The 13,752-nt window shown below is 35.7% G+C and overlaps 1 protein-coding gene across 3 annotated transcripts in view; it reads right to left on the bottom strand.

Moving 5' to 3' along the window:
- Positions 1-719: 719 nt before the first annotated feature.
- Positions 720-13,752, bottom strand: part of POLE2 (DNA polymerase epsilon 2, accessory subunit) — a 30,340-nt gene continuing 17,307 nt past the window's right edge. The window contains exons 11-19 of one of the 3 annotated variants that reach the window (XM_028506168.2): positions 13,167-13,339; positions 10,439-10,528; positions 10,218-10,272; positions 9,347-9,406; positions 9,182-9,259; positions 7,310-7,418; positions 6,304-6,480; positions 4,270-4,337; positions 720-853 (exon numbers count right to left, since the gene is read on the bottom strand). In XM_028506168.2, the coding sequence (XP_028361969.1) occupies positions 835-853; positions 4,270-4,337; positions 6,304-6,480; positions 7,310-7,418; positions 9,182-9,259; positions 9,347-9,406; positions 10,218-10,272; positions 10,439-10,528; positions 13,167-13,339 (829 nt within the window). In that variant the 3' untranslated portion in view covers positions 720-834. The remainder of the gene's footprint in view (positions 854-4,269; positions 4,338-6,303; positions 6,481-7,309; positions 7,419-9,181; positions 9,260-9,346; positions 9,407-10,217; positions 10,273-10,438; positions 10,529-13,166; positions 13,340-13,752) is intronic. The other 2 variants (XM_028506169.2, XM_036028721.1) reach the window with 2 other exon arrangements.

Here is a 13,752-nt window from a genome sequence, read left to right as displayed (position 1 = left end):
AAATTTTCTCAACGAATTTTTCCCTTTAATATGTCAATTTTTGTATTTTTATCATAATCGTTTCCCCAAAAGCTAATTTTCATCGAAAGAAATTTCTTGCATGCTAGGCTCTTTTAATATTAAGGTTACTCCTAAATTTGAAATAGTCTTCTCTTCTGACAACTTCCTGTCATTCAGATTCATTTCTGGGCCATTACTACAACATTGTAAACTAAAAGTAAAAGAATGGTGTTGAGTAATTACAGCCAATATGGCAAAACATGCTGCTTCAAAGTAAACATGTCTTCTAAATGTATAAAACCACAGGGACTGTGTTTTTAAATTTCCAGTGCCAAAATATAATTATGTAATGAATATCAGAGTGATACCCTGTAACAAAGGTTTTCACTGTCATTAAAATAAATTTCGTGACTTGAAATTAAACAGGTTGAAAATTGTCAAATATACTGTTAGGACTCTTACAGTGATTAAAAACCTAAGTTAGACTAAATTAATGATTCAAAGATTTTAAATATGTTTTTCTTAAAATGAACTTTAGCATATGACTAGTATAAAAATAATGAAACTTTAGTTTTTAAGTACAAATGTATAATTAGATTACATCTTTATATTCATTTCATATTTTTCTTAAGAGATTAGAAAATATTTTCCCTATAAAATTGTATAAAGTATAACATCTTGCTTATTATAACAATATCAATATTTCATAAAATACAAAATTAAGCATTCTAAAGTTTACCATAATTTTATTGTAACTTAATATGAAAATTACATAAATATAAAATTAAGCAAAATACTGATGAATTTTGTTTCTTCAGATGGTCTTCTAGAATTTCAAAAACCTTGAAGTTTGCTGAAAATAGAAAATATTCATAAAATGAAACATTTTAGAAATCTAATTTACATTTCTTAATATTTAGTTTTAGTTCACTGATTTTAAAAATACATGCATATTGTTCCAAATTGAAAAGGTGATGGAAAAATATGCCAGTCTCACACTGTTTCTGTTCCCTAAAAACAACTATATATCCTTATAAAGCACGTCCTTATAAAGATTGTCTAATCATATATATTAATGTGTTTTTATAGCACATACCCCCACACAAGTAGTAGAATACTATGAACACTAGTCTATACCTTTTTTCAATCAGTTAATAAATACATTATTTTTTTAATTTAACTAATCACTTTCACGCTTTAAAATCTAAATAAATTAGAAAACTCCTGATAAGCATATACATTTAAATAGATATACATTTAAACCATTTGTTTTGCTAGTATAAAAACTATAATAAAAACAGTTGTACCTATTTTTATTCATAAGTCCGAGTATACCTGTAGGATACATTCCTAGACATGGAACTGCTGGTATATGCATGTTAGGTCTCAAGAAATCTTTTAAAATTGCCCTCCATAGGTTTTTACCATTTTTTATTCTGACCAGCTACCTCTACAATATGATTTCACAAATATTCCAACAAAAGATTTCTTCTTAGGAGAAACTAAATAACAGGAAGACAAAATTATTATACAATATCTTGAAAATTTTTCATTCTCCTAAAAATAGACATACATCAACTTGTTTGACCCAGCCCTGAGAAGATTCCTCATATTACCAATACTAATTATAGTTTGGAAATTATAGCAAGGTTTTTAGTATCAGAGTCCACAGAAGATAAAGGAACCATTTCAACTCCACAAATTGCAAATCAAGTACTACTGTGCTAGAAACTGTTATGAGGGACAGGCACATAAGTGACTTCTAACACAGTGTCAAGAACTATCAGAGGAATCTGTATGAAGTGCTTAGAACACAAAATAATTCTGCGTGGCAATCAGGGAACATTACAAGAAATGTAACTGAAGTGTCTTGTGCTGTCATAATAAATCAGTTAATTTCCTACTGTGTGTTATTTGCTTATATCCCAACTCATTAAAAAACATAAAATGGTTTACAGAGATAAATGTTAAAAAAGGTAAAAGTAAATAAGGAAACTCAGGTAAGGCGAAAATACAGGTCAGAAAAGGAGATGAAACTACAGCTGCACCTAACTTTTATGCTTGTAATTACTCTGCAGCTTCAGAGGTGTGCTGCACATTTGGCTGTGCTTCCTAGCAGTTAAAGGGAAGGGAGTCTGTTAGATTTACAAGCTCCCTAAGATAAATCCAAAGTTTCTAGGGACAGACAGATTTCTCTTGTTCTGGGACCTGTTTAAATATCTCAGTACTGGTTTTCATAGCAGGGTAAGTTTTATACTAAATCTCAGTTCAGTAAGTCCGTGAGAAGGTGGACAAATATGTTCCAGGTAGACAGCCCTCAGAGGTGACTTAATTTTGGGATCACAAAATCAAATGCCCTCAGAGGCATCTACATCTTGACAACAAGAACTGGTGAGGCTGGAGTAGATGGCTTCCCTTACCTAAAGGCATTCCAAATCATTTTTCTAAATCACTGATTTGAAAGAGAGAAAAATAGACCAATTTGTTGTTCCACTCATTTATGCATTCATTGGTTGAATTCTTGTATGTGCCCTGACTCGGACTGAACCCACAACCTAGGCATATCAGGACAACACATTAACCAATTTGGCTACCCAGCCAGGGCCCAAATCAATTCTTACTTTATTTTATTTATTTTTATTCAAAGTGGACTAGATAAAGTTAAACACATGTAAGGTTGATGGGCTAAAGACCTTTATGAGAGTATCTGGTTATATTACAAAAACTAAGCAATGCCTGGAATATATTAAGAATCAAACAGCCCATGCCAGGTGGCTCAGTTGGTTGGAGCAGTCTCATGCACCAAAAGGTTGCAGTTCGATCCCTGGTCAGGACAAATACCTAGGTTGTGGGTTCTGTATCTGGTTGGGGTGCATACAGGAGGCAACCAATCACTGTATCTCTCACATTGATGTTTCTGGCTCTCTCCCTTCTCTCTCTAAAATCAATAAATGTATCTTTGGGTGTGGATTCAAAAATAAAAAAGAATCGCCCTGGCTGGCATGGCTTAGTGGACTGAGTGCCAGCCTGCAAACCAAAGGGTCGCTGGTTCAATTCCCAGTCAGGGCACATGCCTTGGTTGCAGACCAGGTCCCGAGTGCTCAAGAGGCAACCACACATTGACGCTTCTCTCTCTCTCTCCCTTTCTCTCTCTCTCTCTCTCCCTCCCTCCCTCCTTTCCCCTCTCTAAAAATAAAAAATGAAATCTTAAAAAAAAAACAGAATCAAATATATGTCAAATAATCAAAGTAATAAAACCAACTAATAAAACAGACTATCTCATGAAGTGAATGGACTTCTATCCTCCCTGAGTATTGAACAGCAAGAATGCATAATTGTTTTTTCAAAAAATATATACAAGAAACTGTTCATCATGGGTTCAGGGTTAGGAAGCAGAGGTATTATTCTTTTGAACTGTACAATTCAAAAGGACAGGCATTGTTTGAAAATTTTATCATGTAATTGTGGTGACTTTTATTTTAATTAATTACCCCCTCTCCCCCCCGCCAAAAAGACAATTGGGCTGTGTCTGAGTGATGAGGTATTCTCTAAAAAGAAAATTGAGGGCAGTTATCTGGTTATTCGTTCTTAACAGGTAGTGGAAGCTTTTTAAAATATCTTTGATTAACTGACATTGCATGTCAGGATGTCTGAATCCAAGGAACAGAGTGTCAAAATGCATATTTATGGGCTCTACAACTACAGAGCAAGCTATTTGATAAATCTGGGGTGGGATCCTGGAACTTAACATTTTTAACAAGGACCTTAGAGGATTCTGATGCAGGTGATCTATAGATCACCCTTTGAAACCCACGACCCACCTGGATTACTCTCTCATCTCCTCCATGACTTTTGCCCAACACAACACCTCCCTGTCACCACACTTGCACTCAGCTCCTTCCATCTTCTTTGCTGCCAATTTAAGGCAGATTACCTAGGCTTTGAGACTCAACCATGTGGAGGGAGGGGCTGACCTTTCAGAATACAAAAACCATTAAGAGTAAGCATGTGAGAGAACTAGCCCACGTCCAGAGCTGGTCTGAGATTTCCCTCAGAAAACAGTGCTTGATCTATTCCATCACAAACATGCCATGAAGTACATACAATTCTATGTCACACAGCATGACCATAATAACTTCAGCCTAGAACACTGGCAATGGGTCACTGCAGACATTTTTAAAAACCTCAACACACCTAGAGAACATATGATCTTTAGCAATATAGTACCAAGAAACAGTTTCTTCTACCTGTTTCTGTGGACACACTTACCTATCTTCTACTGTCTTATTGGACGGATAATAAACTTTGAATGAAAATCCACTTCTTGGAAAAGAGCCCTTTGGGGAGAAAAATGCCTATAAACACTCAACTTTTACGGAAGAATTCATGTTTTTAAAATCAAATTTCTAGGTCATGACTTTATAAGTAAAGTTATAAGATGTGACTATAAAGTGATGAGACAGATTTTTGCCTGATCTTTTCAGAGAGGTGTTATTGCATCAACATTTGATGCAAAAGTCTTTCTTTCAAGCTGGCAAGACCAGTGCTAGCAGAGTGATTAGAAATGTAAGTAGGAGTGGCTCTACCCAGGATAAGAGCTAAGCAGTACTGTGCAATGCTAAAGATGCATATAAGACACAGACATCTTCAAGAAACCTCTCCTGCCCCTCTCCAGAGTGAAAATCTGGGTTTGATGACCCTCTAATGTGCCCTCAAAGCCACTGAACACACACAACTGTGTCCACTACTAAACTCTAGAGCAGAGACTCTGTCCCTTTAGTCTGCATGTCCCCAGCACTAATATAATGCCTCATTCATTGCAGGCATTCATTCATGTGAATAAGTATCAAGAAGGGATGAAGCAATGTAAAAGGCAAGTTTTGGGCCCAAAAGGTAAAAAGATGTAATGATGCCCTGGCCGGTATAGTTCAGTGGACTGAGCATGGACCTGCGAACCAAAGAGTTGCCGGTTCAGTTCCCAGTCAGGGCACATGCCTGGGTTGCAGGCCAGGTCCCCAGTGGGGGGCAGATGAGAGGCAACCACACATTGATGTTTCTCTCCTCTTTCTCCTTCCCTTCCCCTCTGTAAAAATAAATAAATAAAATCTTAAAAAGAAAAGATGTAATGATGGTGTAGGAAGTGGTTTACTCACCTACAAAATGAAAAGGTGGTAAAAGCAGAAATAAGATGTTTTCAAAAAAAAAAAAAGCATTAACTATGAGAATACCCAAACTGTTCAGTTTAAATACGGATACAGCTTCACTGTGAAAGAATATTGGAACGTGAATAGAGTCTACAAAAATGAGGCCACAAATTCCAAACAATAAAATCAAATCAGTTGACTATGCTCATCTTTAGAGTAGTTCTCAACCAAGGACAATTTTGTCACCCAGGGCACATCTGTCAACTACCCTCAGACATTTTTGGTTGTTAAAATTGGGGGCTGCCACTCTCATCCAGTGGGTGGAAGCCAGGGATTCTGCTAAACATCTTACAGTGCATAGCACAATGCTCCACAACAAAGACTGGGTCCAAAATGTCAATAGTTCTGTGGTTGAGAAACCCTGTCTTAGAGAAAGCTGGACATAATATGTGTGTGTTAGAAGAAGCAGTAACCAATAGTTAGTCAGAATGTTTCTAGAAATGACTTAGATGAAACAAAAAAGTATTGAGGTCTAAAATTCACAAGAATCAAGGAAGCACAGCATATAAAATCTCTGGTGAAGACATCTTGACATCAACAACAATGTTCCTGTAGCGTTCCTTCCCTAACTTTAAAAAGTCGATCATACTTCTGTAGAAATTCTGAAGCAACTTCAAGATTCTGAAGCAACTTCAAAGTTCTGGATAAAAATGAACTTTAAAATGTGTCCCATTAAGAATTTCCACATTTATCAGGTTTAGATTTTGGGGGACTTGGGCAATTTCTAAAAATCAAAAGACTTCTCAAAGGACAAGTACCATTAATATGTTTAAAGAGAATAGACACAGGCTCTTCAGGCTATTCCCAGAAAAGCTATTCCCCGAAAGAATCCCAAGGCAAGTTACTTTGAAGGGGAAAAATGTTCATTTGGATTTATAAGCTTTGGTGTATTTTTTTTTTAAGAAAAAGTCACATTACTTTATAGTCACATGCCATACTAAAAGTTTAAGGACTTTCTGTATATATCAAATTAATTCGGTGTTCCATTAATAGCATTTTTACTCCAACAGTAATTTTATTAAATGAATATTTTAAATTTAAAGAAATAACACTCTAATCGTGACAAATGCTGACTATATAATGTTAACTACATTCTTACTGGGTTCATGCAGAGACATTCGGTATTGGTCAAAGTGAAAGGGTCATATTTGTCCGCGATGACAAGTAGATCAGGCACAGGATACACTCTCAAAGCAAAATCATAAGCCCAGTACACTGGGCAGACATAGAGGGGTAGAGGAGTCAGGTGTCCTTGGGATAAGATAGTCTTTACAAACTAAAAAGAATGATACAAAACAAACTTGAGTTTATCTGTTAAAGTTAAAACAGCTAACAAATCATTTCAAGTTAAAAATTAATTACAAAAAGGAATTAGAAAATATAAGAAACAATTAGGAGACTTTTGAATCACAGAGCTTTGGGAAACAGATATGAAATGAGATTAACTATGCTGTAGTTTAGGAAAAATTGACGAGTTTTCATTTAATACCATTTCTGTAAAAGCTACTTCCCCAATATTCATATTGGGGCAACTATACTTACAACTGTATGATAAATTCATACAAATCCTGTTCATCTAAAAATAATTCCACAGCTTGAGTAATGCCAAGAATAGATATTTAACCTATGTAAGTTTTAAATATTGTAAAATAAATGTAGAAAGTGCTGTTATGACCTATGTTCATAATTCTGAAAAGGGGGTACATGTAACCAGGTACTGATAATTACATATCTTGGAACCTTGAAGCTATAAGGTAAACACTACACATCATCCTGATATGGACATATCACAAGAAAAATTTAATAAACATGAATATTTTATTAAAACAAATATATTTTGAAATATAAGATTTATGAGTTTAAAAGCTTAACAAGAAGCTTCAGTGAAATTTCCTGCTTGTTCTGGGTTTTCCTCTATACATTAAGGGATACTTCAGTGAGAGATGAGAAACACTAACTTAGTAACAAATATTAACTTACTGAACAAAAGTATGTTCAAGTTATTTTGAAGCATAGTATACATAAGAGAGTAAATAATCAAGTAGCTTAAAATTTTATGTAATGCAACATGTAAAATAGTTTCATAAAGAAAACTCTGAACTTACATGACTAGGAATATCCAAATTACTACTAGGAAAACGGACACAGTTTCTGCACATTTTATTCACTAAGTCTTCCCGAAAGACAATAATTTCTTGTGTACAATACTGAATTCTGAAATGAAAACAATAGTTGAATTTGACTTCATCAGAAAAAATGAGGTAATTTAAAAGGCAAAATATTTTATAACACAAAACCATTCCCATTTTCCATTGTTTACCATAGCAAAAATTCAACGAGAATTTTTCCACTCATTCATTAGACAGTAATTCATTGAGCTCTTCTTTTGTGTTCAGCACTCTAGGAATGAGCGATCAAAACAAAAAGATCCCAGCCCTCATGAAGTTTACAATCTAATGAGAAAAGTGTGGCCTGAAAAAATAAACAATAAACATGATAATTATATAGTATGTTGGAAGATGATTACGTGTATGGGTAAAATAAAAAGGTTAACTGGGATCATCTATGGGAAGAGAAGGTCTAGAAGGCTGGAGTATGAAAGAGAATGATCAGAACAGGTAGGGCTCATGATGAAGTTTGATTTGAGGACAGACTTGTAGGAGGTGAGAGAGGCAGAGGAAGAACATTGCAGGCAGAGGGAACAGGTAGAACAGAGGCTCTAAGATGCGGAACATGCCTGCCACAACTGAGGAACAGGAAAAAAAAGCTGTAGTAGTGACTGGACTAAATGAAGAGGAAAAGTAGGAGTAGAGATCAGAGAGGACACGGGAGGCATATCATGCAGGGCTCTGACTTCCATTGCAAGGATACTGGATGTTATTGAATGACATGAGGGGGGTCCCATCTTTCAGGATCAGTAAGGGAGGGGCCTTACATTTCAAAGGATCATTCTGACACAGTGTTAAGAATAAACTACAGAAGGGCAGCTGTAGGAGCTAGAGACCAACCAAGAGACTATCACAGTAACCCAGGCTAGAAGATGATAGAGGGTCACAGACATAGAGGCAGCCAGATTCTACATATATTTTGAAGTCTTCCTTAAAATTCTTGAAGAACTTCCTGAAAAACTGCATGTGAGAGAAACCCCAAAGTTTTGGGCCTCAGCAACTAAAAGGATAAAGGTCCTATGAACTCTGATGAAGGAGGCTACAGACCAGGTTGGGGGCTGACAGAGGAGGAAGAGGACCAGAGGTTCAGTCTAGAGTTGTCTACTAGACACCCAATGGAAAATGATGAGTAGGCAACTGGATACATGAGGCTGAAGTCTGAAAGAAGGTTCAAGCTGGATATATAAATGTGGGAGATGTCAAACATACATGGTATTTAAAGCCATGGAGCAGGATAAGGTCACAGCAGGAATGGATGTGGGCATAAAAGAGAAGCAAGGACTGAGGGTGTATATCCTCAGAAGAGCCTATGATCACATTAAGCAGCACATACAGTACATGTGTAATCCTTTCATTCTGCCATTGTCACTCTTCTTAAAGGATGTGTAATAAGAACATCTATTTTATTTTTTAAATTTTTTTAATTGATTGATTTTAGAGAGAAGGAGGGAAGGTGGGGGGGCAGGTAGAGAGACCTCAATTTGTTGTTCCACTTAGTTATATATTCATTGGTTGATTCTTGCATGTGCCCTAACCAGAAATTGAACCCAGAACCTTGGTGCATGGGGATTATGTCCTAACCAACCACACTACCTGGCCCCACTCGAAATACCTACTTTAAAATCTCTATTAATCAAGCTTCTAAATTTATTATTAGTGAATTATTTAAGTATAGTTAAAGTATTTTCAAAGTTTTGAGAAAGCTGACATAAAGAGAAATTTTATATTTATCTCCTAACAGTAAAAATTCAGAGACAATTTTTAAGAATTAATTTTTAAATGAAAGAAACACAAAATTATAACATTTACCTGCAAGGATTAGTAGTAAAAACCGAAAATGGCACTCTTTTTTTGAATTCATTAGTAATGCTTTCAGCAAGTGGAGGCCTATAAAAACAATTTATGTGATACAGTGTATATTTTTAAATTTTATAAAATTTTCTTTATTGGTACAAAAATCTCAATAAAACTTACCTTGGTAAGATGGAACCAAATCCAGGATCCTCTGGACCAGGTACAAACACAAAACGACTCCTGCAGCAAAATTCAATGTAATTCATTTTTTAAAAGTCTTGTAATTCTATCCAATTTTCTAAAAACAACTTATTGCCTTTAGGTAATAAATTTTAAGAGATTTAAAAAATGTGCCCTGGCTGGTGTGGCTCAGTGGGTTGGGCACCAGCCTGCAAACCAAAAGGTCACTGGTTCAATTCCCAGTCAGGGCACATTCCTGGGTTGCAGGCCAGGTCCCCCGTTGCCTCTCAGCCAAGTGATATTTCTCTCTCACACTGTTTCTCTCCCTCTTCTTCTCCCTCTCTTCCCCTCTCTCTACAAATAAATAACATATTAAAAAAAAGAGATTTAAAAAATGTCTTGCATTTTAATAAGTGAACTACTTAAAGTGTCTAGACTGCCACTGTCCAGCAGACCTTTTGCAATGATGGTAATGTTCTATATCTGCACTGTGCAATTACTGAGTGCTTGACCTGTGGCTAGTGCAACTAAATTGTACATTTTACTTAACTTTAAATTTAAAGAGACACATGTGGCCAGTGACTATCCTATTGAAGAATGCAGCTCTAGACTTAGAGTAAAATTACCAAGAAATTCAAAATATGTCTGACATTGTCATTCATCCTTTTAGTACTTCTCACTCTATAAATATCTAGTACAGTGTTACATACATTATCATGAGGTAAGGAAAATTTTATCTCTTAGCCGTACTAATTTCTTCAACATTTTCTTCTATTCCTTTCTTAATAATCACTGATATCAAACTTGAGATTCATTTTTGTTTTTTAGAACAAAATTGTTTAAATAAAAATATAGCAGTAGAAATCATTACCTTTGGTGAATATTGGGATATTCACATATTATGTCAGCCAAAGCTTTTAGGGATTCTAAAATTTTAAAGGGATATTAAATTTAATTTGCAAATAATGCACATAAAATCAATTTATATTTCATTAGTTACAACCTTACATCTTTTGAATAAAATTAAAAGGTAGATTACTGCTTATTAGTTTATACAAATGTAGAAACACTCATTCGATAGTCCCTTAATACCTTTCAAAGCTTGAACTTGATTTTTTCCATATGGTGCAGATGAAAAATTGCCACAGAGAATAAAGCAGGTTGGAGGGGCTGGTGAATAACCTAAAAACATAAGAATACGATCATTGCTGGACTTCTAGTCAAGATGGAGGTGTAGGTAGACATGCACAACCACTAAAAGAATTACAACTAACCTCAAAACAAAAAACACCCAGAACTGCCAGGAAATCAAAATGTATACAAGTCCAACAACCAAGGATTTAAAGAAGTCACATTCACCCAAATGTGTAGGAAGGGCAGACAGAGCTGGGGAGCTGGGGTGATGAGGGCGTGGACAGGCACAGAGATGCATGGAGAGTTGACAGTGGCAGATTGGGGTGGTCCCACAATTACGTGTGGTGGGTAAAAATCGAGAGGGATACCCTGGGGAGTAAGAGATCCAGGTCCCAGGCCAGACAGCACAGCCCAGAGTTCCAGCGCTGGGAAGATAAAAGCCTCACAACTTCTGGCTGTAAAAATCAGTGAGAGTTGGAGTGACAGAAGAAATTGCTAGTTTCTCAGGAGTGTCTGTTTAAAGGGCCCACACAGTTCTAGAAAGTACACAAACCCACCCACTCTGGGAATCATCACCAGGGCAGCAGCTAGAAGGGCATCAGTTTCATTCAGGAAGTGGGTGAAGTGACTGGAAACAGGGCAAGTGCCCAACACACTTTCAGAGGCCAGGCAGCAGCACTGTCCCCTCTTGACCCCTCCCACTGACACAGCACCACAAAGCAGTGAAGAAGGTTGCCCCACCCTGGTGAATACCTAATGTTCTGCCCCTTACAACTTAACAGGAGCACTAAGACAGGGAGTCAAAGCAACTCTACCTACTACACAGAAACAAACACAGGAAGGCTGCCAATTCAAGGAGACTAAAAAACATGGCCGGAATGAAAGAACAGAGTAAAACCCAAGAAAAAGAACTAAGTGAAATAGAGATAGCCAACTTATCAGATGCAGAGTTCAAAACATTGGTGATCAGGATGCTCAGAGAAATCACTGAGTACTGCAAAAACAAGTGAAGAAAAGAAGGCTACGCTAAATGAAATAAAGAAAAATCTACAGGGAACCAACAGTGGAGGGAAGGAAGCCAGCATTCAAATCAATGATTGGCACATAAGGAAGAAATAAACATTCAACCAGAACAGAATGAAGAAACAAGAATTAAAAACAAAAACAAAAACAAAAACAAAAACAAAATAACAAATGAGGAGAGTATAAGAAGACTCTGGGACATCTCCAAAAATGCCAACATCTGAATCATAGAGATGGCAAAAGAGGAAGAGTAAGAAATCAAAAATTTATTTAAAAACATAATGAAAGAGAACTTCCCTAATTTGGTGAAGGAAATAGACATACAAGTCCAGGAAGCATAGACAATCCCAAAGAAGATGGACACAAAGAGACCCACACTGGGACACATCACAATTAAAATCCCAAAGGCTAAAGATAAAGAGAGAATCTTAAAAGCAGTGAAAGAAAAGCAGAGAGTTACCTACAAAGGAGTTCTCATAAGACTATCAGCTGATTTCTCAAAAGAAACTTTGCAGACTAGAAAAGACTAGCAAGGAGAGTATTCAAAGTGATAAAAACTGAGGACCTATATCCAAGATTACTCTATCCAGCAAAGCTGTCATTTAGAATGGCAGGGCAGATAAAGTGCTTTCCAGATAAGGTCAAGTTAAAGGAATTCATCATCACCAAGCCCTTATATGAAATGTTAAAGGAACTTATTTAAGAAAGAGAAGATAAAAAACTATGAACAGTAAAATGCCAACAAACTCACCACTATCAACAACTGAACCTAAAAAACAGAAACAAAAACTAAGCAAATATCTAGAACAGGAACAGAATCACAGAAAGGGAGATCACATGGAAGGTTATCAGCAGGGAGTGGGTGGGGGAGAATGGGGGAAAAGGTACAGGGAATAAGAAGCATAAATGATAGGTACAAAATAGACGGGGAGTTAAGGATAGCACAGGAAATGGAGAAAACAAAGAACTTATATGTACGACTCATGGACATGAACTAAGGAGTGGGGGAATGCTGGTGGGAGGGGGGGTGCAGGGCGGAGGGCAATAAAGGGGGAGAAAAAGATGGGACAACTGTAATAGCATAATTAATAAAATATACTTTTTAAAAAATTGCTTTTTAAAGTTGCCAATATAAAAGATGAAAATGCATTGTTTTAATTTGCATTTTTTATTTGACTTTGTGGTTGAGCATCTCATATGCTTGATCATTATAAATATATTTTCTTAAGTAAATTGCTTTTTCTTAACTAGGAAAAAAATTAAAAAATAGAAATAATAATAATAATAGGTCCATTCAGCAATTATGTATGTGCCCAGCCCTGCAATGTGTTGATTAATACTCAGAGCATCCCTAGAAGCTGAGAAAGATTAAGTAATCTGCCCCAGGTATTAGGCTGTAACTTAAACCTAGCTCTGTCAAGCTCCACAGCCCAAGTTCTTATCCACTTTCACACTAATTTTATATACCATGAATACACACACACACAGTTATTTTTCAAATGTAAAAATGTAAGTCTTAAAGATGAACTCATTTATCAGTGCTGAATCAACATTTTAAAAAAATAGATTACTATTTAAAAAGAATCATATTTTTTTAAGAATTTAGTTTTAAAATATGACCTCTCACAATAGTTCAAAAGGAATTTAAAAAAATGAAGCCTACCAGAAAACATGGTGTGAAGTTTTTCCTGCACCTCTGCTCGGTCTAACCAAACATCAGAGATAAACACAAACATGGCATCTTCATTCTCATCTTCTAGTTGCTTCAGTTTTGCAGAAGTCTTCACAGATGTATTAGAAGGCCCTCCAAAAAAATTAATATTTCCATAGTATGCCCTAAGTAATTACAACATAATGATTATCTTCTATATCCTGTTGGAAATATTTTTATAATTTTACAAATTAACTTTCTATCTAATGAGATTTTTTCTCCATCAATGTATTTAGTACCATGAAAATGTATTATTTGTAGCAAACAACTTTATGTAATGTTCTAAAATTAGAAAAGGAGCAATACAGAGTAGTACATAAAACTCTTAATAGGCTGTATCTGTGCCTTTTAAAACTGACAAAAGTAACTACTAAAATAAATCATAATTTCCCATGTAGTTGAAAGTAAGAGCAATGGGTACTCAGTTTGAACAATATCCAATTAAAGTTCTCAAAAAGGGTGCTAACCATTTGACCAAACAATTCCACTTCTAAAAATTTGTTCTAAGGAATCAAGAAATCCTACAAAGGCTAACTTA

Source organism: Phyllostomus discolor, chromosome 1, assembly GCF_004126475.2.
Source record: "Phyllostomus discolor isolate MPI-MPIP mPhyDis1 chromosome 1, mPhyDis1.pri.v3, whole genome shotgun sequence".
Classification (NCBI taxonomy): Eukaryota; Metazoa; Chordata; class Mammalia; order Chiroptera; family Phyllostomidae; genus Phyllostomus; species Phyllostomus discolor.
Note: the sequence above shows the minus strand (reverse complement) of the source record. Positions and strands in the feature narration are given on the sequence as shown.